This window comes from Amblyomma mixtum, chromosome 5, assembly GCF_055824585.1.
Source record: "Amblyomma mixtum isolate Tamu chromosome 5, ASM5582458v1, whole genome shotgun sequence".
Classification (NCBI taxonomy): domain Eukaryota; kingdom Metazoa; phylum Arthropoda; class Arachnida; order Ixodida; family Ixodidae; genus Amblyomma; species Amblyomma mixtum.
The window spans coordinates 18,187,489-18,210,265 of record NC_143016.1 but is presented as its reverse complement, the minus strand read 5'-3'; the positions used below and the strand labels follow the sequence as shown (position 1 = coordinate 18,210,265).

Below are 22,777 nucleotides of genomic sequence, written 5' to 3'. Positions count from 1 at the left end.
CATTTTCTCTCTATGTGAGCGAAAAAAATCTCAGCAGTAGCTGCAATACATCAGTGCAATGCGTTCGCAATGTGTGCTGTTATGTCACTACGGCCTTTTACTCCATTTTGTAACACTTTGATAGCACAGACTTCGGATATTACAAAACCGTTTTGGTGTAATTAAGGTGTGGGCTGGATATCCGTTTTAGTTCGCAGCACATTTCTGTCTTTGTCTTCTTTTTTTTTCCTGGTGGCACAAACTTTTAAGATGAAAGGCAGTGAGAGCTTGAGTGCGGCCATTTTAGCGTCATCTGCGCAGAACACAGGTTGCTTTGCAGGGTAGTCGAATAATTGCAACTTATCTTAAATAAAATTTGCAAAATAGTCCTTTTGGGATTCCTTGGCCGTAACACAACACTGCAACGTCAAACAGGTAATCTTAACTCTCTGAATTTTTTTTTTAATTAAGAAAGATAGGCACGGACCTTCAATACAGTGCTATCATCACATTACGTACGTTCAAAAGTCCATGCTGCTTTCCGCATATATGTACAACTCCATGGACACTGTTTGTGAAAAGGAAGAGAAATCGTCCTTACACGACGTTTCTTATTTATTCTGTTTATTGCTTGAGCTATAGTCTTGCGCATCTAAAGCCATTATTGTAGAGATTCTACATAAATCTCAGCCGTCATCGAGATGTGTTTTTTTTATTTGTGCACACGTTCGCTTACATCAAATTATTTTTCAAGAGCGATCAGTCCAAGCGCAAGTTGAAGTGCGCCCACATATGATCATCAGCGAGAAGCAGAAAAGATGCACTGTCGGGTACGTGCACCTCCAGAACCCGTCGGTAACGACCGAGGCGTTTAAGGTGCGATATCTACCACGGCTGATCTTCTTTCACGTCATCAAGAAAGAGGGAATTCTCCTTCGAAGACGGCGCAGAAAGACTGCTAGCCGCTGGGAGATAGCTCAACTAAACGCAGTAATCACCTGGCTCACGTCTCGGAGGCTTTTGTTCCGGACCATTCATGAGTATAAAATGCACATTCTATTGCACGACACCGTAGCTTCGTATACATGTCAACATTTCACACCCATTTGACGCAGCATGTAGTAAAAAATTCATGGAACAGAGAATGTTTGCTTTAGGCAACAAGAAAACACGTCGATATCAAGAGCGCATGCGTTAAAAACGACAATAACAGTCAGCACATATTCACTACACACTCGAGTGATGGAGAAGTGTTATTAAAAATTAAAAAGTGCAGCTTCTGTTGGATTTTTCTTAATATCGGCATTAGTCACTCAGTCCACAGGAAACCACCTTCTACCTGTTCATGACACCATTTCGAATGAAGCCATACTACACGCAGATACTCATTCAGGACTGTAGTTTGTAAAATTTCATTTCGTTTTCATTTCACTTGTTCCTTTATCATTGGCCGCTGCCCCCGGCACCGCAGTTCGTGTAGGGGAGGCAGCGGGGAAGCAATACTTTGCACTGGTCGTCAACGAAACACACCTGTGGTGCAACCTGTAATTCCATAAATTCGCCCTACACTTCTGCCATGCTGACACATGCTTGTCGAGGTTTCCCCGCTCTATTTCCATATTTGCGTGCAAACTGCGGCCGGCTCGCGCGAATAATTAGCGGAACATGATCATTGTGACACGGCCGGACCAGATTTGTAGTGATGGCGCCACCTCCGGGACTGCCAGTTCATTGATTGGTTGTTTGTTTGCGCCGTTATGTTGCTTACCTCAGGACTGACGTCACAATCAAGTGAAAGAAAAACGAAAAGAAATGTTAAAAAGTACGTTGCCGATTCGCCGCACCACATTCCGATAGCTGGCGACATGCATACGATTTGAGCATGTTCTTCCAAAAGAACTCATAGTACTGACGTCCAGGAAATTAGAAAATCACAGCTGCAGTCATGTCGGTCACCGAGCAGCACACAACACCTAATGACGTCACACAGCAACCACTGTCAACACTGGACGCAGTTCTTCTGTTTGGGCGGAGACTCGCTTTCGCAGTTGTTCACAGCGGGTGGCTTCGAACGGCGGGACGGCGAGCACATGTCGATCGCGTCAGTCGACATCTGGGAACTAGGTTGCGGGCGGTTGAGCAGGCGACATGTAAGAGACTCGCAGATTACACGAGACATGGTCCGCCAGAAGCCGCCCTCACTGACGCCTTTGTGAGTTCGTTGGAAGTAGAGGAATATGTATGGATTGATGGCGCTGTTTGAGGCCGATATGACGCCGAACAGCGCCACTACGTTGGCGTCCAGGATGCCGGGGTTGCCGAAGGCTAAGATTGCTTCTTGCACCATGTATGGCACGTTGGTTACCAGGAAAGCACCAAACACAACGGCCGTCATCTTCAGAGTCTTTATCTGAGAAGAGAGGAAACAACGTCTTGAAATCATTCGATCAGTACTGAAAAATTAGCTCTTTTTGCCCACTTATGAAAGTTACGCAGTGCCCCCATCTTCTCGCAACATATGAGGTAAGAAATCAACCAGGTGGTCAACGACTTCAGCAGTTGCTAATACCTGCTGCCGCTTACTTCTGAATGAGGCAAAAACTGGACAGTAAAGCACACACGTATTCATCGGGGCTCCTATAATGAACAACGTTTCATTTGTTGTAGCGCGTCTTTTGAGTGAACTAAATCAAGACGGTAAACACAGCATTCATGGCCGGCGCCGGCTGTGGTGTATCTCGTGAAAGCTTACTCGGCTTATACAATACAGCAAATCTTACATACACTGTGCTGCCGACAGTGGTATTCCATCAGGGGGGTTTGCCCTTTTTTTTATGAAGTTTGAATACTAAAGTTCGGAAAAAAGGAACCTTCATGTCCTTCGAGATAATTTTAAGAGCAAAAGTTTTCTCATCTTTTTTTTTTTAAAAATCTCTGAACTCTTCAAACATCGGTAATTATGGGCCAGAAAGAGGTATTTTTTCGTTTACAGCATGGAACAAAACTGCATGCTTACAACGTAATGTGTAGTGTGCCGACATACCTTAGCTCGTGGAAGGGATGACCCAGTCTGTCGGCCCATCCTGCGATTCGTCGAACTATGTTTCCATATGGCCCAAAGTATTCCGGTGTGAAATGCGATAAGGAGCACGAGCGGCGCTACGAACACCATGAAGAACACGAAGCCCATGTAGATCTGCCGATGGTAGAGTGGCGTGCCCCGGTCGTAGAAGATGGATGCGCAGAAGCACTTTCCAGGAGCCACTTCGACGCTGTGGAACACGTACACGTTCGGGAGTGACGGCATGCATGCTGCGAACCAAGTAGCCGCGGCCAGCCTCCATGGATCCGGACTTGGCGCCAACGGGGTGGCGATGGCAATGTGCCTGTCCACCGCGATGGCCACAAGCATGTATGTTGACGAGACAAGCGCGAACGTCTGCAGGAACTTGAAGAAGCGACAAAAGGCGTCACCTGCGATCCACAACCGACCCATTACCTCCCACACCACCTGCGAGGTCATGGTGATGCAGGCGACGAGCAGGTCCGCAATGGCCAAGTTGAGGAACAGCACCCTGGCCTTGGACACTCGACGCCGGCGTTGCCTGACCAGGAGGTTGCAGCAGACCACGGTGTTGCCGATGATGGACACAATAATCATGGTGATGATGATCCCGATGCGGATTTGCTTGTGATAAGGAGGGCCCAAAAGTTCATCGGGCACTAGAGCGTCAGTGACGTTGTTTATAACCACCGTGATGTTGTCGTCTAGGTTTACGCCTCCCTCCTCTGTCAGTATTTCCGAGGACGCGTTGAAAGCATCCACTTCAGTCATGCCGGCGGCAGAGGCATTCCGTATGCCTCATATATTTTAAGCGATTGTTCAGTTCATGGAAACGATGTCGTTTAGAACAGTGGACGCTAGTGATTGCTGAAGCACTCGGGCAAAGCTCGGAACAAGCTGCGCAGCACTGGATCGGCTTGTGTAGGCCGGGAAAACTTTATCTTTTGTTATAGTTACGCAATCCTTGTTCAATTTTTCACCCATGTTTTTATTCACTCTCCCAACCCTGAAAAGGAAAAAGAAGGCGAATTACAAGCAGGCTAAACACACACTGGACATTTCAATGCTAGACCACATGTTGCATGACTGCTGCAGTTCGCATAGCCAGATGGACTCCTCAAACACTTATGAATTTTCGTTAACTCGCGACGCAAAAATAAGGAAGGGTAACTGGGGTTGTGGTGCTCATAGACTCATGACAAGTGATCTGTCGTGTCCATGATTTCTAGGGTCTGCAAGTATACAGACGACTGATTATTGCGCCACAGAAGCCGTGACTTCTCGAGCGAAATGGGGGACGCTTATGAGAATGTTAAGGCCATAGGTGCACTCGAATTTGAAATTAGTATCCGCTCAAAGACTGCGCTGCTGGCTAGCTCAATCCGTCTCAGATTTGATGTGTAGAACCATGAGCCATAACTTGTCCTTCCTAGAAAAGCCAGTTATAGCTACGACATCTCATGAAAGCTCCTTCACAGGTGAAAGCTAACAGCCTCTTAGTGAATACAGGGTCTTCCTGCCCTACTGATATTTGTGTTGCTAAAAATTAAGTTCAGCAAATTCTGTCTCAACGAAGCACATCCTCAACAGTATCATATGATCGGCTGGCTCGCTGCTTTCTGACTCCTGCATGTGCTCCCCCCTCCTCCAAACTTGTCTTCCTCTCGTTATCAGTGAGGCATAATTGATCTTTGAAAGAAACTGTTCGGAAGCTCTTTCAATCGAGGCCCCAGTCAATGACACAGTAAATATCCGACCGGAGGGCAGAGTGCACGAACCAACCATTCCTTGCCGCATAACTGCTCTGCCCATAGTGACAAGATGCAAATTTTCAGCTCGTACCTTCCCGTCCAATTTGCAAGGACTAATAACCCAAGAAAGCGGTCATGGCGATTGAGCAACTCGGCCGACGTTACTGAATTTCGTCAAGAATCCGAAATGCTTTGATTTAGTTGAAGGTCCGGTTAACGACATGCAGCCGAGTCGGCTTTTAATATAAATATGCTCCTAAGTTTCTGAAACTTGATTACACCGACATATACTAAGATTTTTGGAAGTCGTGTCCTTTTCAACGCGCCCCGCCGCGGTGGCTCAGTGGTTACGGCGCTCGGCTACTGGCCCGAAAGACGCGGGTGCGATCCCGGCCGCGGCGGCCGAATGCGAAATTCTAGAGGCCTGTGTACTGTGCGATGTCAGTGCACGTCAAAGAACCCCAGGTGGTAGAAATTTCTGGAGCCCTCCACTACGGCGTCCCCCATAGCCTGAATGGCTTCTGGACGTTAAACTCCAGTAAACCAATAAAGCAAATCTTTTTGACGCTACGGCCTTGCAAAATTAAGTTGTTTGTCCTTCTGTCGGTTGTGAAGATTGGCACAACGCAGCCCATATTAAAGCCTCAGATTCGTTTACAGTGGCAAGACGGCATATCAGTGAAACTTATGCTTAAGCGCCTTTAGAGGGTTTATTTTTTTACTGCCTAAAGTGGTACAATGCGGCATATTTGTTGAACCCTTCGAAACGACTTCAGCCACAAAAAGACGAACTTAGTCATTCTGAGCGAATGTCTGAATCGTCATGTCAGAGCGAGGGGGGGGGGGGGGGGGGGAGCTGCGCCTTGAACATTCTGTAATGCGGCTTTTACTGCGTGCAGTTCAAGATTGCGTAATTTAGAAGCGGCGGGAATGCGTACACTGCGCGCTGCAGCTTCAAATGAAGCCACCGCGCGAACATTATTCAGTTTTTTTCGGTTATGATAGAAAAAAAATTAGTAGCATTTTGTACAGATCGTCCTGTGTTCTTGTCGAACTTGGTTAAAATGTTACGCGACCTTCACTGCACTGTCATTAGACATATATAAACAGTAAACAGCTTTTCTTTCTCTCTTTTTCTTGAGGGCGGGGGCTTCTGATGTATGACACAGCCCCTGTATTGCAGGGATGACCGTAGTCTAATGTGAGGACATAGATTCGACGCTTTCAGCAGTCAAACGAAAGATTCAATCTTAGCATTTCTCACCAGTATTGGCACAATCACCCATATAGTACTGTGCAATGATCGAGGTGAATCTCTATCTAAGGGAGTTTCCTATACAACTGGAAAAATAAAATTCAATCCGCGAAATTTTCCCCAAAAAAAATGATTTTCAAGCCTTCTTCAGAATCGACGTCCAGCAAGCTCGGTCAGCGCGCTATACATAGCACACTGGATGGATTTTCCCTGCGTTACGAGACTCGATTGAAGGAAGATCCCAGTGACTCTGCAGGAAGTATAGGCATCGGCTTGACATTGTACAGCGCTTTTTAGAGAAAGAGCTCTTTCATGAAAGCCTAAACATTTAGTTGACGTCAGAAGAGCGCTGACATGCGCTACTCTGTGCAGGGGAGGGGTCTTCGGAGAGAATGATGAAAAAGAAGGGTGTAGAAAATAGACAAACGTAAAAAAATGTAAGGAACAAACTTCGGGCATTTTAATTCTATTTAAGAACCAACAAGGCAGATAGCATTTAGTAAGTTGTACGTGATGGCGTCTACAATGAGTGTTTATTGTTCTTGTTGCAATTTTCCAGCAAAAACACCGGTTTGAATCGCTTCCATCGTCCTTTTGTGTAATGCATGAGTCACCTTCTAGGATGTTAGAGTACCTTCAATTGAATCGTCGTATGAGATTATACTATTTGGCTCCACTATTATATCTGAAATTCACCCAATAATCCACCTTAATCTCTTTTCCGCGATGGGCTGCTTCAAAAAATTTTGAGGTCCTCATATTTTGCAAATCTGGCGGCGCCTTTGATCGGTCCACTGGTGGTCACGGTGTGTTGATGCCATCAGTGCCTACTCAACCACATTCCTAGGCGGCGAGGAATTCTCATTCTACTGGCTCAGGGGCGAAACAGTAAAGCGATGCGCCACTGAACCAGTAGGTGGCTGTTTCGTACACAGCCTCCTATGGAGCTTGTGAGACGCAGGTTGCTCTTCACAAGCTGCCGTAAAGCTCGCGCGCACCACGGCAGTGGGCAGGTGGTAACGGCAGTGAATTTGGCAATGGTGGGTAGCTTGCTTGCAATCCGGTGGGGAAGGTGCGCGTGCCACGGTCACCTGACCTCACCGAATGTTTTCGTGTGACGGTAACCTAAATGCTACTCGTATAGCAATATTAATTCAAAGAAACATCTCCGCGCATGTTACCGTTCTAGGCGTGCCCCCCAAACACACATAAGTGTGCGCGCACATCAGATACTGGGCTGTGTTCTAGAAGCTAGCGTGGGGCAGCCTGCGTTAGAGAGCGTCTGTACTAGGCAACGTAGCTTCCTGCCAGGCGGAGGTTCTCGCTTCTTCACGCTACGCTTGTTCCCGGCAGGCATCTTTGGCTGCGATTCTCGCCGTTCCCTCGTCGCAACGCGCAGACATTTTTCATGCCGCCGTGGTTCTGGGTGTTTCTCTTTGCTTTCCCGCGTATACATTGTGTCGCTGAAGCTTCGTATAGGGTGCGAGCCCGAAACACAAACAGCACTGTTAACACACAGGCATAGTTTCGCCCTGCTTGCTTGTGATGCGAATGGGGACTGAAAGCGCGTTATCTCTGTAAGCCGAGGAGCGTGATTTGGAGCGAAAGCTAGTCTTGACACTGCTCCATCACGGCCTGGAACTTACACTCCGGTTACCCTTTTTCTGCCTTCCTTTCTGGATCTGTACAGCTTCGCATTTCCACCAGAGTGAACATCAAGAACTTGGCGCTCGCAAAGGGACAGAACTAACGGAAGATGGCGCAAGGCGCTCCATGTCGTACAAGTTGGGTTCTGCGTAGTCTACAAGGAGTTGTCCGTGCTGTTCGTTGCACACAGACAGAGGAGTACTTCGCGTCATTTCCATGCCACTGAACCTTGTATGCCTTGTCCTTGAGTATTTTCTTTTTCTTCTCTCTTCCTCTTTTTATTCACGTCCTCACCTTTCGGTTTCCTTTGCTTCACACACCTTCCTTGTTTTCGTCGTTATCTTTGCTCTGTAGCTGTAATCCTTACTTCGCCAACTTTTCACTCTGTTCTGCTGAAATCTTAATGCCTTGCCTTTTCTTCCTCCTTTGCTCTTCTAACGCCTTCTTTCAATCAATCCACTTCCTCCCTTCCAGTCGCTTTCACGTTGCTTTTCTACAGTTCTCTCTCTTCATTTGAATTCATTTGTTTGCTCTTTTTCTGCCTTATTTCCTACCCTCATTACTTCTTCCATTCCTTTCTCTTCTTCATTGTGTTTTCATCTGTTATTCATTTTCACTTTCTGTGCCTCGCTTCCTCCCCTCTTTTTTTACAGAGTTTGCTTCCTTATACTTCCTTATACTTATATATTGTTAAATCTTTTCTCGGATTTTTTTTTCTTCTCTTAGCCTCTCCTACCCGTCGAGCTGGCCCTCACTGCTATTCTCTGCAAACGCACATCCAAGATTATATTTATTTGCCTCTTGTCTGCATTTATGCTGCGAAAGACAATGCGCTGTGCTGTTGTCTTAGTATTGCCCGCTTGATTTTCGGTACTTTGTTCTCTCCAAACCCTTTTGCAATGCTTGAGCTAGCAAGGACGCCTTAGCGAGCTTGTCGCTTGATTTTCTTACATTTCAGTGTTTGAGCACTGAGAGATGTGATAGTTAGTTTTCTCTTTATTCCTCACAGAGTCATGATTTTCGAATATGATGATAACTAGTCAACATATTCTATAATATATGAATACAGCCTACATTTTCGACTGCAGCACTGAATCGGAAGAGAATATGACAAAAACTAGGAATCTTTGTGTTCAAGGACAGACAGAAGTTTCAAAAACGCATGGTCTAAAAACGAAGAGGGATTCTGCTTTCCCTTTTTCCCGGCCAGAGAACTGTCCTCGCGGGAGACTGGACCTTTGTGCGCGCGGCGAATCTCCGACTGGCGTCATAAATTAGCAGCGGACGTGACCTCGACGAGGTCATGTGTTCGCGTCGCCGCCGCTTCGGAGGCATCCCTCTCCGCCCTCAACTGCGAATTCGGCAAGAAAGGCGTCCGCAGCGAGAGGGAGAGAAGGACCCAGCGTGCTACTCTGCTGAATCTCCTGGTCGAGCTACGCACAAGATGCACTGAGGAAAGCATTGGGGACGGTGACTGCGAATTTTACTGGCTGTGTCCACGGGGTTAGAAAAAATGAAACTCGGGCACTCTGCACCAACTTCTTTTTTTTTTTTTAACTGACATAGATAGCCACTCTCTCCACCTGCAGAGTCTGTACTCATAAACTGTTCAGAAATCTATGACCTGCTCCACGCTTGGACATTGACGGATACCAGCTTTCGCGTTTGCGCTATAATATTTTTAATTCAATATGAACTACCAACTCGCCCAACAGGAAGTTTTAATGAAGTTTATGGTTATTGAATCAAAAAACGTAAGCTTTGAGCTCATTTGTGTGAAAGACCTCTTATAAGCGTGTATACTGGCTACTGAAAAGGGCGCAATGCGTTTTCCCGGGTCGCGTCTTCGTATGGTCGCGGCATTCTCTTGTCTTGTTAACTTTGATTCTTTCATTTCCTTGACTCGGCGCCTCTGTTTGCAGCTTATGGATAAGCCAGCGTCGTTTGTTAATTCCGCTGTTCTGCTCGCTTCGGTCGTTCCTAGGGGATGAAAGCCGCTCTTTACATTTTGCTCTCTACGTCTATGAGAGAGAGAGAGCACTGTTGGTTCTTTCCTCGCGCTCTGGTTCGCCTGGTGCCGCGAATGCAAAGCCATTTCTTCTGTTTTTTCGCTTTCCGCACTCTTTCCCAACACACGCAGCTACGAAGCTGACCAAGAGTGAGCATGATGTCACGTTCTGCTCGTTTTTTGGCACCACCGTGGGCAGCCACCAAAGCGTTTTATCAGCACGGCACACGCTCCCGTTTTTTGTAGCGAAGCGGTCATGCGAACTGTTTTTCGTGCGACATCTTGACGCCGAATAGACGGCGCTCGCCCCGCAGAAGCTGACATTCTGCGCCGCAGACACTGCGGTAGAATAAAGAAACTGAAGCGAACAGTCAGGGTGCGCTACACGTCACACATCCCGCGCGGCTGCGTTCAGATCCAACCAACCGAAAACGAAGCACCCGCCTAGTGCACATCATATAACCATGCACTCAGATGAAAAGCAATGGAAAAAAAACGGCGGTTGTGCTTAATGTACAGTACTGACAAAATAAAACAGTTACGGCTTTTTAAAATAAAAACAACTGGCTTGAAAAGCTGGGTCGAGTACAAAAAAGAAGCGTGAGCAATGACTTGCGCGTAGAGCTTGCCTTTTATCTTGGTGGCGTTGGCAGCGACGCTAACGCATAGCATAGCATGAATACCTTCTGCGGTGAAAAGAAAAATTTTATAGCTGTAGTTTTGGCGATATCGTAGATCTAAATGGCCGTCTTCTCTGTAAATATTATTTTCCTTTTTTGGCCGTTCAGTACAGGCTCTTTCTTGCACAAAGCTATGCGCACATAAGCAGCAGAGCATAAACAGCATAAGCAGCAAAAGACGATCACTTCTGAGACGACAAAATAAAAACGCCATAAGAAAAAATGTTACCGCAAAGCATTTCTCTATGCGTAGGATATAATCTGAGCATTGTTCTTATTATGTATGGGAAACATTGTGAAGTTATGTGCAATTATTCATAAAAAGAAATGCCGATAGCACTGGTAGTTCCTTGGCCACAATTTATCATCTTGCTCAGCTGGGCGTGGGCGTAAAGCAAATAGCAGCCGCAGCTCTGAAACGGAGAAACATTTTTGCAAAAGCTACAGTTTAGGTTTAACCAGTTAGCTGAATGTGTAGCCACTTTTTTGCCTTCACAAGGTGTAAAGTGTGGCGCGGCAGCATGTTTTCTTTTTTATGAGAAGTCTTGCGCAAGAATTCTAGTTATTACGAACCCTCAACTACCAATTCTAAAGCATGGAGCAAAAAACATGGTCTCAGCTAAAATAAGCAATAAACTTCCAGACTTATAGCCCATCTCCGTAGCAGAGAAGCAGGGATAGCTACCCTCCCTTCCTCTCTTCCCTAGTGATGTGGTTTATTCTGCCACCCGCGTAGGTCACAATACTACACATGTGTGCAGCGCGCATTCCGTTGAATGCCCACTGCATACCGGGTATACATTAATGACATTCCCTGTTTCTAATAGGTATTCGAGGAGGAAACTATTATTTTTCTTTGTTTCTTGTCCCTCCTAATCGCATGTAAACGCGGCAATTTTCAGTAAAGACATATAACAACGCAAGACCCAGTTGCACCGCTGGATTGTGACTTTGAAAATGGTGGATTTTTAGGCGCTAGGAACGAAAGCACATTCTTATGTACAGCTGTCAATTTAAAAATATTAAATTAATTTGTTTGCTAGCTATTCCTTTAGAATTTTAAGGCATTATTGTAGTTGGAAACCAGTAATACATGAAGCTAATTTTTTGAAGAATTGTGATGGTGGTGTTTCTGAGTCAGGACAGCTTTCTCTTCCTACCAGAGGTAGTGGCGACTTCGAAGTCCTCGGAGTTATTCGATGATTCGGTGATCGCGCAGTGCTTTGCAGGAACGTATTGAAACTTTATGTCGACCTACGAACCCCATACACCAATTATTTAGTTTATAAAGGAAAAAAATAAGTAGGCTAGAGTGGCACAAGGACCGCTCTATCGGTTCTCAACACCGGCTCGCCCGTCAAACTCCGCTTGAGGAAAATATTAGCGCGATACCCCTTATTTATAAGAACTTTAATTTGGGCTAAGTTGTGCGCACTAGTTAAGGAAGGGAACAATAGCGCCTAGAAAGATGAACACAACGGGAGAACGGCGGATGACAAGCGCTAAATTCATCTACCATTATTCGCTGCGAAGTCAGCAAATTTAAGGAAAACCAAGGCACGCGAAGGCTTGGTTGATTTTTACTTAAAGAAAGGAAGAAAAAGATTGTGTGAGCGATATATCTTCGACCATTTTAAGGCAAAAATGTCATATCTTGAACAGTTTGGTTATTTACTGGATTCTCAGCGAATAAAGTTAGGTGAAGTTAGTGCTTGTTCTGCGTCATTTTACCGTTTTGTTCGTCTTTCTTGGCGCTTCCTGTCCGAAGAATTTCCTCTATGGGCGCCAAAAAAGGGCAGCCTAAGTGCGCGCTTGTTCGCACAGGCTTCTGAAGATCCTTTCTTCACCCACTTTGAGACCAGCTTCTCAGAGCCAGTCATTGTTGTTTTCTTTCAAGACTTAACTAGCAAATGAGACGCCGGCGCCCGCGTTGTGGTATAGCGACTAGCACCGCCCGCGTTCCGCGAAATCGTTTACGCCGAGCACACACGCCCAAAAAAGAAAGCGAAAACTAAAAGACGACGAACACTCAACCGGGACCGCGTCTCACTCTGGACATGTTCGCACTTCACAATCTGCCTCTCGGGCGTCTGGTTTGGCTCACGCAATGCAATGACACAGTTAACGCCAGCAAACATTGCGTCCGAGTGTTGGTGCCCACTCGGAGCAACAATACAAACTTTACAAGGCCTGGGCTGCTCGCCCTAATCTAACCTGCGTTCGAAGCTATACAGAACGTATCTTTTCATGCATGGCACACGCTTTTTCTTGGCAGCCATTTGCCGACGTAGTGGCTTCACAGCAGCAATCCCCAATTACTCGACGACACGCGATAGCTCCACATCTTTTTTATTTTCGGCCCGCCGCAGCAGCCACACCACCGGTGAGAAAGCAAAGAAAACGGTTAAAGCGTCACGTGATCAAACACATTAACGTCAAGAGATCGAACAACGGGGAGCCGAGCATCTCCTTCTGTGGTCTCGCCGCGCCGGCGAGAGCGGGAAGACAGGCGAGCCGACCGCGGCCACCATTGGTACTCGAAAGATGGAGGGAAGGGCATGGACTCGCTAGCCCAGTGTATAAAAAACACGAATAGAAAAGCCACAAGGCAGTTCGAGCGGTTCTACCGGGTTCGACAGTTCGAAAGTTCGACAGCATTTCGGAAGCCAATTCATGAAGCGAGCTCGCAGGGAGCTTCGGAAGAGCGTTCTAGTCGAGACACTACTCTAAAGAGAAGAGGAGAACGAAAGGCAGGGTGGTTAACCGGGGCAAGGAGCCAGTTGGCTACGCTGCACTAAGACAAGAAATGGGGGAATATAAAAATCAAGAAGAAAAGGGAGCTAGGATGAAATCAAGTCAGCTTGCGGCAAAGTCATGGCTTTCCGCGCGTGCCTGTCGCCTTCTAGAAAATGAGCACTGCCTGCCAGGCCTTCACCACCGATGATCTCCTCGGGCACTATCCGAAAATTTTCGTCCACGTCAGCGGACGTAGGTCAAGATGCTTCAGCGTATGGCATAGAGACTGCCTTTTGAGCACTGTATGTAGGGCATGCGCAGAGAACGTGTGCATGGCCTCGTCGCACTTACACGTAGCGCATGCAGGGCTATCCATTGTAGCGGTAAAAAAGTAGTATTGGCTCGTGACTGCTATATCAAGCTACAGTCGGCACAGCAAAGTTGCCTGCCATCATGTTAGGCCGGCTGGAAATCGGACTTGCAGGTCAGGGTCCGGAGATTGCAGACATGGGTTCGAAAGCTGAACGGAATTTAAATCTACTCGCTGCTTACACTGGTGAAGAGGCTACGAAACGCTAGTGAGACGGGCCACGTATTCTAGGGCCCAAAGTACGAATGGCTCCACCGACGGCCTACGATCTTGATAAACTTACGTACTCCTCCTGGTCAAGCTCAAGTCACTGTGGTGACGCTCTGCAGGTCCCTATAAATCTGTATTAGACGTCAATAACAGTGTTGCCATCATCCTTGCTGCGCTACAGTTCGCCGCATTTGAGTAAGAAAGTGAGAGGGCCAGTGCCGGAAAAGAGGGATAGAAGAGGAGGGGGGGGGGGGGGGGGGGGGGGTTGCGCGTCCAGCTTCTGAAAAATGGCTAAAAACGGCTTAGCTTAGGCTTAGCTAACTTTCGGGGCGGGGAGAGTGCGTGGGGGCAATTGTCTCTGCTGGACAGCCCACCAATCTAGCTCATGCTAACTGAGAAAAGGCCAAAAAACAACAAGATTGGTGAACTTTCTCACAGAAATTGCTAACTAAAATCAAAAGAAGTAAACTGCATGCGCCGTTAAGCGTTAGTTGCCGTGGTGGCCAGAGGGGAGCGTGCTGCAGTAGGTTTAGTTTGCAGAGACATTGCGGTAGAGCCGCCGAAATCTGGCATTGGCAGAATGGAATACAGGGCGAGTTCATGAACGTTATGCATTTTAAACAGTGCGAAAAAAAGACTGATGAAGCGAGGGACACGCACAAGCGCTGACTATAACCTGAATTTTTACTCCGAAACACACATTTAAAAGCGCGAAGAGCACAAAAGCAAAAGTAAGATGCCTGTTAACACCCACATATTTAAAAGCAGCACTCTCATAACACTGCAAGAGCCTTAAACAAACAGTGGAGCTCATTAGGGAGCAACGCGAGGGAAGTTTTTGCGCCACATCGTGTACGTGATCTGGCGATGTGATATGCCTCCGCAATCTCACGACATTGCTGATTCCTACGCTCGTGAACCGCATCGGTGCTCTCCACTTCCACTCTACAATCGTTACTGCAGCCTTAGCAAAGCGCACCAAGATTAGAAGACGCGGAAGTGGCCTCTAGCGACCTCTGGTGTTCCCTCAAGCTGACGTTCAGGTAACTGCACGTCTGCCCAATGTAAACCTTCCAACATGAGAGCGGTGCTCTCTATGCAACTCCTGTTTTGCACGACACGTATCTCTTGGCGTGGGCCAGAGAGTACTGCACTTCATTAGGCCTAGGCTTCATTAGGCTTCACGTTTGCTGAAGATATGAGCCAAGATAAAAAATAGCTTTTGAATCATGATTCAATTCATTCAAAGCTCAATAAAGATGGCTTAGCAACGTCCCCTATCTGGTCGCCTCTTAAGAAATCCTGCCCAACAGGTAGAAGAAAGCTTTCTCGCACATGTTTGCAAGGCTTAAGAAGACTGGATTTCGTGAACAGTGTCCCGCGCGTTTCGCAGAGCAGCTGCTGCTCACAATAAAGAAGGCAGACAGCCCAGCAGCCCAGAGAGGATGCCGTGAGGCGAAAAAAGAAGCCGCAGCTATTCCCTACGCCCGCAGTGGGTATGTGCCATTAAGCCTGAAGACACCATCACCATCATCATCACAGAGACTGCCATCGCCTCAAATGGCAACCAGGTACGGCGTACAGGTGGTTTTCTCCACTGATCGCAAAGTCTGCACGGTGTACACCGCGGGCAGGAAGAAAATTTGACAGATTTGTGCCTAATGCAGCGCAGTTTTTCATGACTACACGCATATAGAAATCTGCCGTACAAAATAGGGGATGTATACAGACTGGCTGTGCCATGTGAGAAAGTCTATTTCGGGCAGATGGGCAGCTGCCAGTATGTCGGCTTCATTATGAAAATTCAGACAAGAACCCCGGAATTAGTTTCCAGCGAGTCGGAATTTTTCTGCGCTTGCGTCTGCGTCGAAGCTGATGCGAAGCCTGCACGTGCTGCACTCCGCTTACACTTCAGCCCGGATATGCCCCAGTCGGCAAACAGAAAAGAAAATTTTCTCTCGTCACAACGGAACTTTTGTGGTATTTTCGGACAAAAATTTGTATAGTCGGGTACAACTCAAGTCTGCAGTGAAGCTCAGTCCGCATGCACAACCGCCGCACAGATTTCCCCCACAACAAAAAAGTAGATCGTTGTTATAAATTTTTCTTCTTACCTAAGCAAAAAACTAATCACAAAAAAATTATAAGCTGTCTAATTTTGACACCAGGCTTGTTTAATGTAGTCAAACATAATAAAGTTGATTTCTTTTTGCTATTGAAATTGGCAAGCTGAGTAATACAGAGCGCCGGGGACCATGACCAGTGTTAGCAACTGTTGTTTTCTTTTGAGTTGTATCCTACTAGTAATAGGAGAATTTTCTCTATTATTGGGCTCTCTCTTATCTTAGCGAGGGACAAAAAATTTTAGAATTCTGCACAAAAATACCTCAGCACTAAAGAAAAATCTGCCATTAAGGCCGGGGAACAAAACATTTTGTCACATTTCGTGCATGAATCTGTCCTCTTCTTCGACTTCGGCAGCTTTGAAGAACAGGCGAAGTTATAAACTATTTCTAACCAGGCAGTGTCGAAAGTTAGGCAGGTTGGTTTTTTCATGATGAAAAAATAGTGCAAAAGGAAAAACGAAGAACGGAAACAACGACGAAGACAAGCGCTAACTTGACCGTACCACTTTTCTGCATCGTCCTTTCCGTCCTTCGTTTTCCTTTTGCGCTATTTTTTCATCGTGCTAAGTGGGGGAGTTGGTTACACTTTGTTATTGTAATTCTTACAACCAATCCTCGTAACCAGTTGGCTACACGGCGCTCGTCCTGTGCTCCTCCCTCTTCCGACCCCGTCTTTGGCGCGGTTAAACTCAAGAACCAAGTTATATGCTGCCCACCCCATTTCCACAAGTGGCCGCAGTTAAAACAAGCGGTTTTGAGTACACGGAAAAACGGAGACTCAGTTCCCCGTTTTCTAGTTCTTCCATTGCGTTGAAGCCGAATCGGCTTCTGAGGGTGCCTGCTAAGAGTTATACATGGAATCTTGACCGTGCAGAGCGGGATATATAATAATTAAGTTATAGCCTCTCCAACTCATTCGTATAAACGGCTTCTTTTTATAAATGCTTGAATTTGCCTTGTTCTTTTCCTTTTTTGAATAAGAACCTATTAAACACTGCTGCACGGCATCATACCAAATCTAAATAAATCTAAATAGAGACCATGATAGTGGATAAAAAAAAGGGCAAAAGATATTTTCTAAAGAGTTCCGCATCAACTTGTTGGTTATTATGTGCTACTTTTGTAACTAGTTTTTATTCCTGTAAGGCCGCATTTTAGTTATTGAAGTTTTTTCTTGAAAAGTTTTTTCAGCCACGGAAACAGTCGAGCTGCGTGTCAAAAATAATTTGGCTGCTGTGTTACTACTGATGTGCGAAGTTTTGATACAAGAGTTCATCTAGGCTGCTGACCTCGGAGACTTTATTGAACTTAGCCTTTGAAATGAGCTGAGAAGCCGCTTGCGTCTACATAACGATTATAGTAAAATCATTCACGGTGCTGAAATCTATGAAAATTCACCTCTTGAAGAATCTGGTTCATTTTATGATGGTTTTGGGCAAGCCCCAGTTTCGTTGCAATTGCACCAGCGCTCAGTGAAGTTTTTAGCACTGAATTTGAAAAATATGACTATATTTCCCCGAAAAACGTTATGGGTGGAGTTCCACGTTATGCGCCAAAACCCAGGAGGCGACATTTTCTGCTTAGGCACAGGTCAGATCACGTCATGATGCAGCTTGTTCGACCAGGTAATGAGGAGTTGATTTGCGTATTTGTTCCAATGCCTCTCCAACCTTCTATTTCAATTCACTTGTCCCCGATTCACTCACGAGAAGCGCGAAAATTTGATTCCGACGTTTTTCAGGGCTGACGCTCTAAGAGATTCTGACGCTTTTTTGAGCATATTATGATAACTTCGAACGAACAAATAGTCAGCAAATAAAGCAGCCATTGGTACAAATTGCGGAAAACTTTTTCGCCCAGAAAAGCTCATATATCTCGGAGTGTGGGGCTTAGGCCTTGTGCTAGAGGACCACACCAAAGCGGGGGAGAAATTTCGTGACCGAGGCAAAAAATCTTCGAAGCTGCAGCAGTGATGAAGTGATGGCTTCTTGATTGCGACGATCCATTAGCTTACAAATATTTGATATGTCTAGTCTGGTTTCGCTCAGCAGGGCATTTTCTCTTCTTTGGTTACCTCCGCCTGCGTCTCTTCAGTGTGCAGTTGGGATGACTGACAATCTACAGTTATGCACTTTCTAGTCCTCTTGCGATGGCATTCTGCTATCCTTTTTTAAGAGGCATAAATCTTCAAAGCAGACTGAATAAAAATAATTAAAGACAGCAGAACAAGAACGACAGGAGAACAATCTAGAGAAAATGGGCTTGCAATATGCGATGGCTGTCTCGGCACTCGGGCGTTTGGCGGTTTAGCGTTTGTCCTCTGTTTGTATTTAGGGCCATGTAAGCGGAGGTGCTCATGAAGAGAAGCAACGAATCTCAGCAGTAGTACAGTTACGTTCACTTGTTCGAATACAACACGCCTGGTTCACATTGTCTGGGGTTCTCAACATCTCGAGACTCAGCCACAAATGTGATTCGTTTTTGAAAGGTAAAAACGTAGCGCAAAGAGACAAGGACACAGAAATACAGACACCACACGGCGCTAACTTCCAACACTGGTTTATTTCAGAAAGGAAAGGTGGTTTTATGTAGACATCAAGACCAACACGCCGTCAAACCATGCACTAGCAAAGCGTATCAGCCAGATATGCGAGCTATTTTGCCAGCAACGAAACAGAGGGGGTACTAACACAATCATTCGGCGCCTAAGAAGTTGAGTCATCTGTGTACGAAACATTTCAAACAAATCTAAAAATGGTGTTGATTGTACAAAAAAACATAGGAAAAAGTTTGTCAATTGTATTGAAAATGTCATTTATCAGATTCCTCTTTCCTGTGTCAAGCAGTATGTTGGGCAAACCGGCAGATGCCTGAATGATAGGCTTCGAGAGCATGGGCGTGACGCAGATGATAAGCGGGGAAAAGGGTTGTCAGCCCACTGCCGTGTGTGTCACTGCATACCGCTTCTTGAACAATGCATGGTTTTAAAAGTGCACAATAACCGGTTGACACGAGAAATTATAGAAGCGGAATGGATATCACTTTTCAAAGATGATTGTGCTAGTACCCCCTCTGTTTCATTGCTGGCAAAAGAGCTCGCATATCTGGCTGATACGCTTTGCTAGCGCATGGTTTGACGGCGTGTTGGTCTTGATGTCGACTTAAAACCACCATTTCTTTCTGAAGTAAACCAGTGTTGGAAGTTAGCGCCGTGTGGTGTCTGTCTTTCTGTGTCCTTGTCTCTTTGCGCTACGTTTTTACCTTTCAAAAATGAACCAACAAGCCCAAGCATATACCCTTCTGTGATTCGTTAGTCTTTGAATTTCCACAGCTCTGCTTAACCCTAGTGCGACAAGACGTACATAAAGCGATTGAGAGTGCACGTGACTGGCTCACGAGCCGAGGACACGTCACGCAAAAAACAGTCGCTGCAAGTCATTCAGCTGGAAGTTTGGAAGCTATGGGAACTGCGTTTCATTCCGAAGTACGTATTATGCGAGATGATAGGCCTAATACCGTACTCCATAGCGTGGTTGTTTTTAACCTGTACAGTTTTGTAGAGATAAAACGAGCTGATGGGCGCATGGATGCTGTCTGGACGGTACGTGTGTTGAACTCTGCGCCCACTAGATAACGAGACAGCGGTGAAGGTTACGGCATAGATTAGCCGGAATTTGTCACATCACTGTTTAACTATTCACTTTGTGCTTAATGTTGCGATCGCAGTCTTGAAGACTGCATCAGTTCGAGACTAGTTCAATTTGCAGAAATTGTCAAAGTGCAAGAGGTCTTCAGATATATATCACTTACTTTTTCTCGGTGTGTGCCCGGTTCCGGAATGAGGTGCGAAAAAAAGTTGATTGATGAATATCTCAAGACCTCTTGCACTTTGACACGTTCTGTACTTGCACTTTGACACTCGAACCAATGCAGTCTTCAATTCTACGATCGCAACATGCATCATAAAGTGAATAATTAAGAAATTAATCAACAAATTTCATCTCGTATTCTCATAAATGTGACCGCTATGGTGTTATATATTATGACCGCCGGGCTGAATACACACTCAGTGAAGATAGCATCCATGTGACCATCACCGTAATAATTTGTAAGGATGTAAAGAGTAAACAGAATTACTCGGCATATGCTTGACTGGACACTTCTATACTTGTATCCACAACATTTTGAAGAACAAGCTTTTTTTCACCGCACTAAATAGACATCTGAACGCTGCCATCATTTTCGCTCCTGCTTCAGAGAGCTACCCCTCCTGAAAAGTCACCTTAAGTTGATTAATTTGACCAATCTTAATAATGTATATCGCCTGGTTAGAAGGTCGCCCCCAGCCAAACGAATCTTTTTTTCTCCAGCCGAAATGTGCATTCGGAAGCAATGTTGCCCCCAGTAAAAAGGAAGTTTTTATATTCTTCAGGAGGACAGCGAGCAACCACTTTTTGCCCTCACCGCCATGTGCATTGAGAAGAAACGTTGCCTCCGGCAAAAAGAAACCTTTTATATTTTTCTCGAGGAAAACGAGCAACCGCCTATTGCTGCCACCGCCCTGTGCATTAAGAAGCAATGTTGCCCCCAGCAAAAAGAAATTTTTTTCATATTTTTTCTGGAGGCAAACGAGCTACCGCCTTTTTCTCCAATCGAAATGTGCATTCAGAAGCAAAGTTGCTGCCTGCCCTCAGCACCCCTCCCTCCCCCCCCCCCCAAAAAAAAAAAAAAAAAACCTCATTACACTCATCGGAAGGAAAACCAACAACCGCCTTTTTCTCTCCCCGCAATGTCCATTCAGAACCAAAAACACAGAAAACCTTCATGACCTTTCCCTTTCAGTACTGGCTCCAGTGAATGGCGCCAAGCACGTGAACAACAAATAAAACAGATTAGAAATGAAAAAAATGTCTCCGCGATAATGGCTGCCAAGCGTCTTTTTCTTGTGGTTCGGACACCTTCAAAGTTGTGCGCACACCGAAAAGACAGAAAAATAACCATTCCTTCTCTTTGGCCTCCTCAAATTTTCGCCTATTCTTTCTCAGCCGGCGCAGAAAACATTGTTTTACATAAAATAGCCGCAAACGGGAAGCCACGGGCTTACTGACAAAATCTCGGTCAAATGAAAAAGCAATTCGAGCTTTCGACATTGCTTTTAATTATAAGGCGACTTTAGAATATTGTGAGATAGTGCTATGAACATATAGACGATGATGGTATGACTTTTCAGTGCATAGAAAAACATTGTTTTTAAAGTTCGTGCAATGAAGCACGTTTAAGAAAATAAGCAGCAGAAAATTACAAGCATCTAGAAGAGGTATGTACGCATATATTGATTTTTATAGAGCAATTTTACGCCATCCGAAAAAATGAATTCATAAAAATCTTCTCCTTGAAGAAATCAGCTTGTCCAAAACATATTCGTACGCTTCCGTGTAAACTTCATCTTCATCAACCGTTATGACTATAACGTCCCTATAAAAGCAAACAAAATTTCAGTTATTTTTGTTCTGTGCGGTTGACTAAGTACAGTGATTGTTTTGTTTTTTTTCCTTGTGTAATTTGGCGAGAAGTCGCACTTTGCTGACTTTTACACAGTAACCTTCCAGCATTTTCATCGCTCAAGCAAGAGTTCTGTCCGACGAACTTTGAAGGTTTCCGTAGCGTCTGCTCGTTATTATAAAGTCGTCCTATTGTCATTCCATTAGACATCAAATCAATAACAAACTTCAAGCTGCCATATGATATATTTTCCTTTCCAGTTCGTAGTAGAACGAACTGTTCGGCCAGTGGTAATCTGAATTTTCCTGATAGTGACAATGCATGTGGTGATAAAGGGACAATATTTGTCCTTTCGAAAATATATAAACATTGCCATCGTGAAGTCAAAGCTGCAAGAACTTTTGAGATGGTACGTAAGTTATTTTATGTGTCTGATAAATTGGTGTACTGTCAGAAGGAAATTTTCCTTCATGTGTTATTATTATCATAGCTGATTTCTTCGTTGTGCTTCCGGATAACTGGTCGATATAACTGCTTTGCTTTTCTGCTGTTTTGCTTTTCTTGCGAGGTTTTCTGGCTATCATTTTGTATAAAGTGGCAGGTATTTCTTTAAAATGACTGCAACAGAGAAGTGCCAATAAAGAAATAACGCAGTTTAGTGGAAATATACACGCCATGCTATGATCGGCCTAAAACTTTTTTTCTACCTTTCTCCACACAAGACGATATATCATTCATATTCTGCGATCAAAACAACCGATATCGGTGTAAGAAATAAAGAAATCGGTTACTTTAAAAAGCGCGCGGTGGTGGTTTCCGCCGCGCCACTTAAAGCAGGGCTGCTACATTCCCAATCTAAACTTGCCCCGAAGCTTCGCAACTTCGCCAATAACTTTCGACAGCTTACCGCTTCTTTCCGCCGGCAAAGGAATGCGCCAAGTGGCGACGGCAACTACTCACCCCAGTGGGAAGCGGCCGGAGTTATCCAAAAAAAGTGTGAAATCCTGGCACGCCGCGCGCCGTGTCCGTGCGGCTGCCAGCGCAGCATGTGCGCTGTCCCGCACCGTACGACGTCGATGCGAGGCGCGCGAGCGGCAGGGGACGCCACCGCTCGCACTCTGCCCTCCTCAGCTCCCGCCCGCTCCCTTTCCTCCTCCCCCACCCCCCAGCTCCCATCCCTCGCCACCCTCTAATCCCTGTGTCCCCTCGTCGTCGCCGTGGTGGGCGCTCCGTGAACGCGCACACACACCACCGTTATTTTACCGGAAGAGTAAGGTGTCGACAGGGGCGCTGCGAGGGCTGCTTCAGAAAACAAGGTGGCACGAGATGGAAGAGACATCCTTGTTTGTTTCTTTTCATTTTCTTTCTATCCTTTCGAGATGTAGTGTCGTCCGTTCTGGTTGGCTAGCGTTGGCCCGCTGCAGGGCAGCTCACGTGCAGAGGCACTCG

The 22,777-nt window shown here is 45.7% G+C and overlaps 1 protein-coding gene across 2 annotated transcripts; it reads right to left on the bottom strand.

Moving 5' to 3' along the window:
* Window positions 1–742: 742 nt before the first annotated feature.
* Window positions 743–22,368, bottom strand: LOC149341420 (gonadotropin-releasing hormone receptor-like). Of its 2 annotated transcripts, XM_089541969.1 has the most exons (3): window positions 22,289–22,368; window positions 3,023–4,049; window positions 743–2,389 (listed from the first exon to the last, which is right to left on the bottom strand). In XM_089541969.1, the coding sequence occupies exons 2-3, from the start codon at window positions 3,812–3,814 to the stop codon at window positions 1,979–1,981; spliced, it is 1,203 nt and encodes a 400-aa protein (XP_089398095.1). In that variant the 5' UTR covers window positions 3,815–4,049; window positions 22,289–22,368; the 3' UTR covers window positions 743–1,978. The 2 variants fall into 2 exon arrangements, with proteins under 2 accessions (XP_089398095.1, XP_089398096.1); XM_089541970.1 differs by lacking the exon at window positions 22,289–22,368 and having other exon boundaries at window positions 3,023–4,173.
* Between the last annotated feature and the right edge of the window lie 409 nt (window positions 22,369–22,777).

Excerpts from the sequence above, each read along its gene's own strand:
- LOC149341420 (XM_089541969.1), bottom strand. The coding sequence starts at position 3,814 with ATGACTGAAGTGGATGCTTTCAACGCGTCCTCGGAAATACTGACAGAG. Across the intron at positions 2,390-3,022 it reads CATCCCTTCCACGAGCTAAG|ATAAAGACTCTGAAGATGAC; the intron begins GTATGTCGGCAC and ends CTCTCTTCTCAG.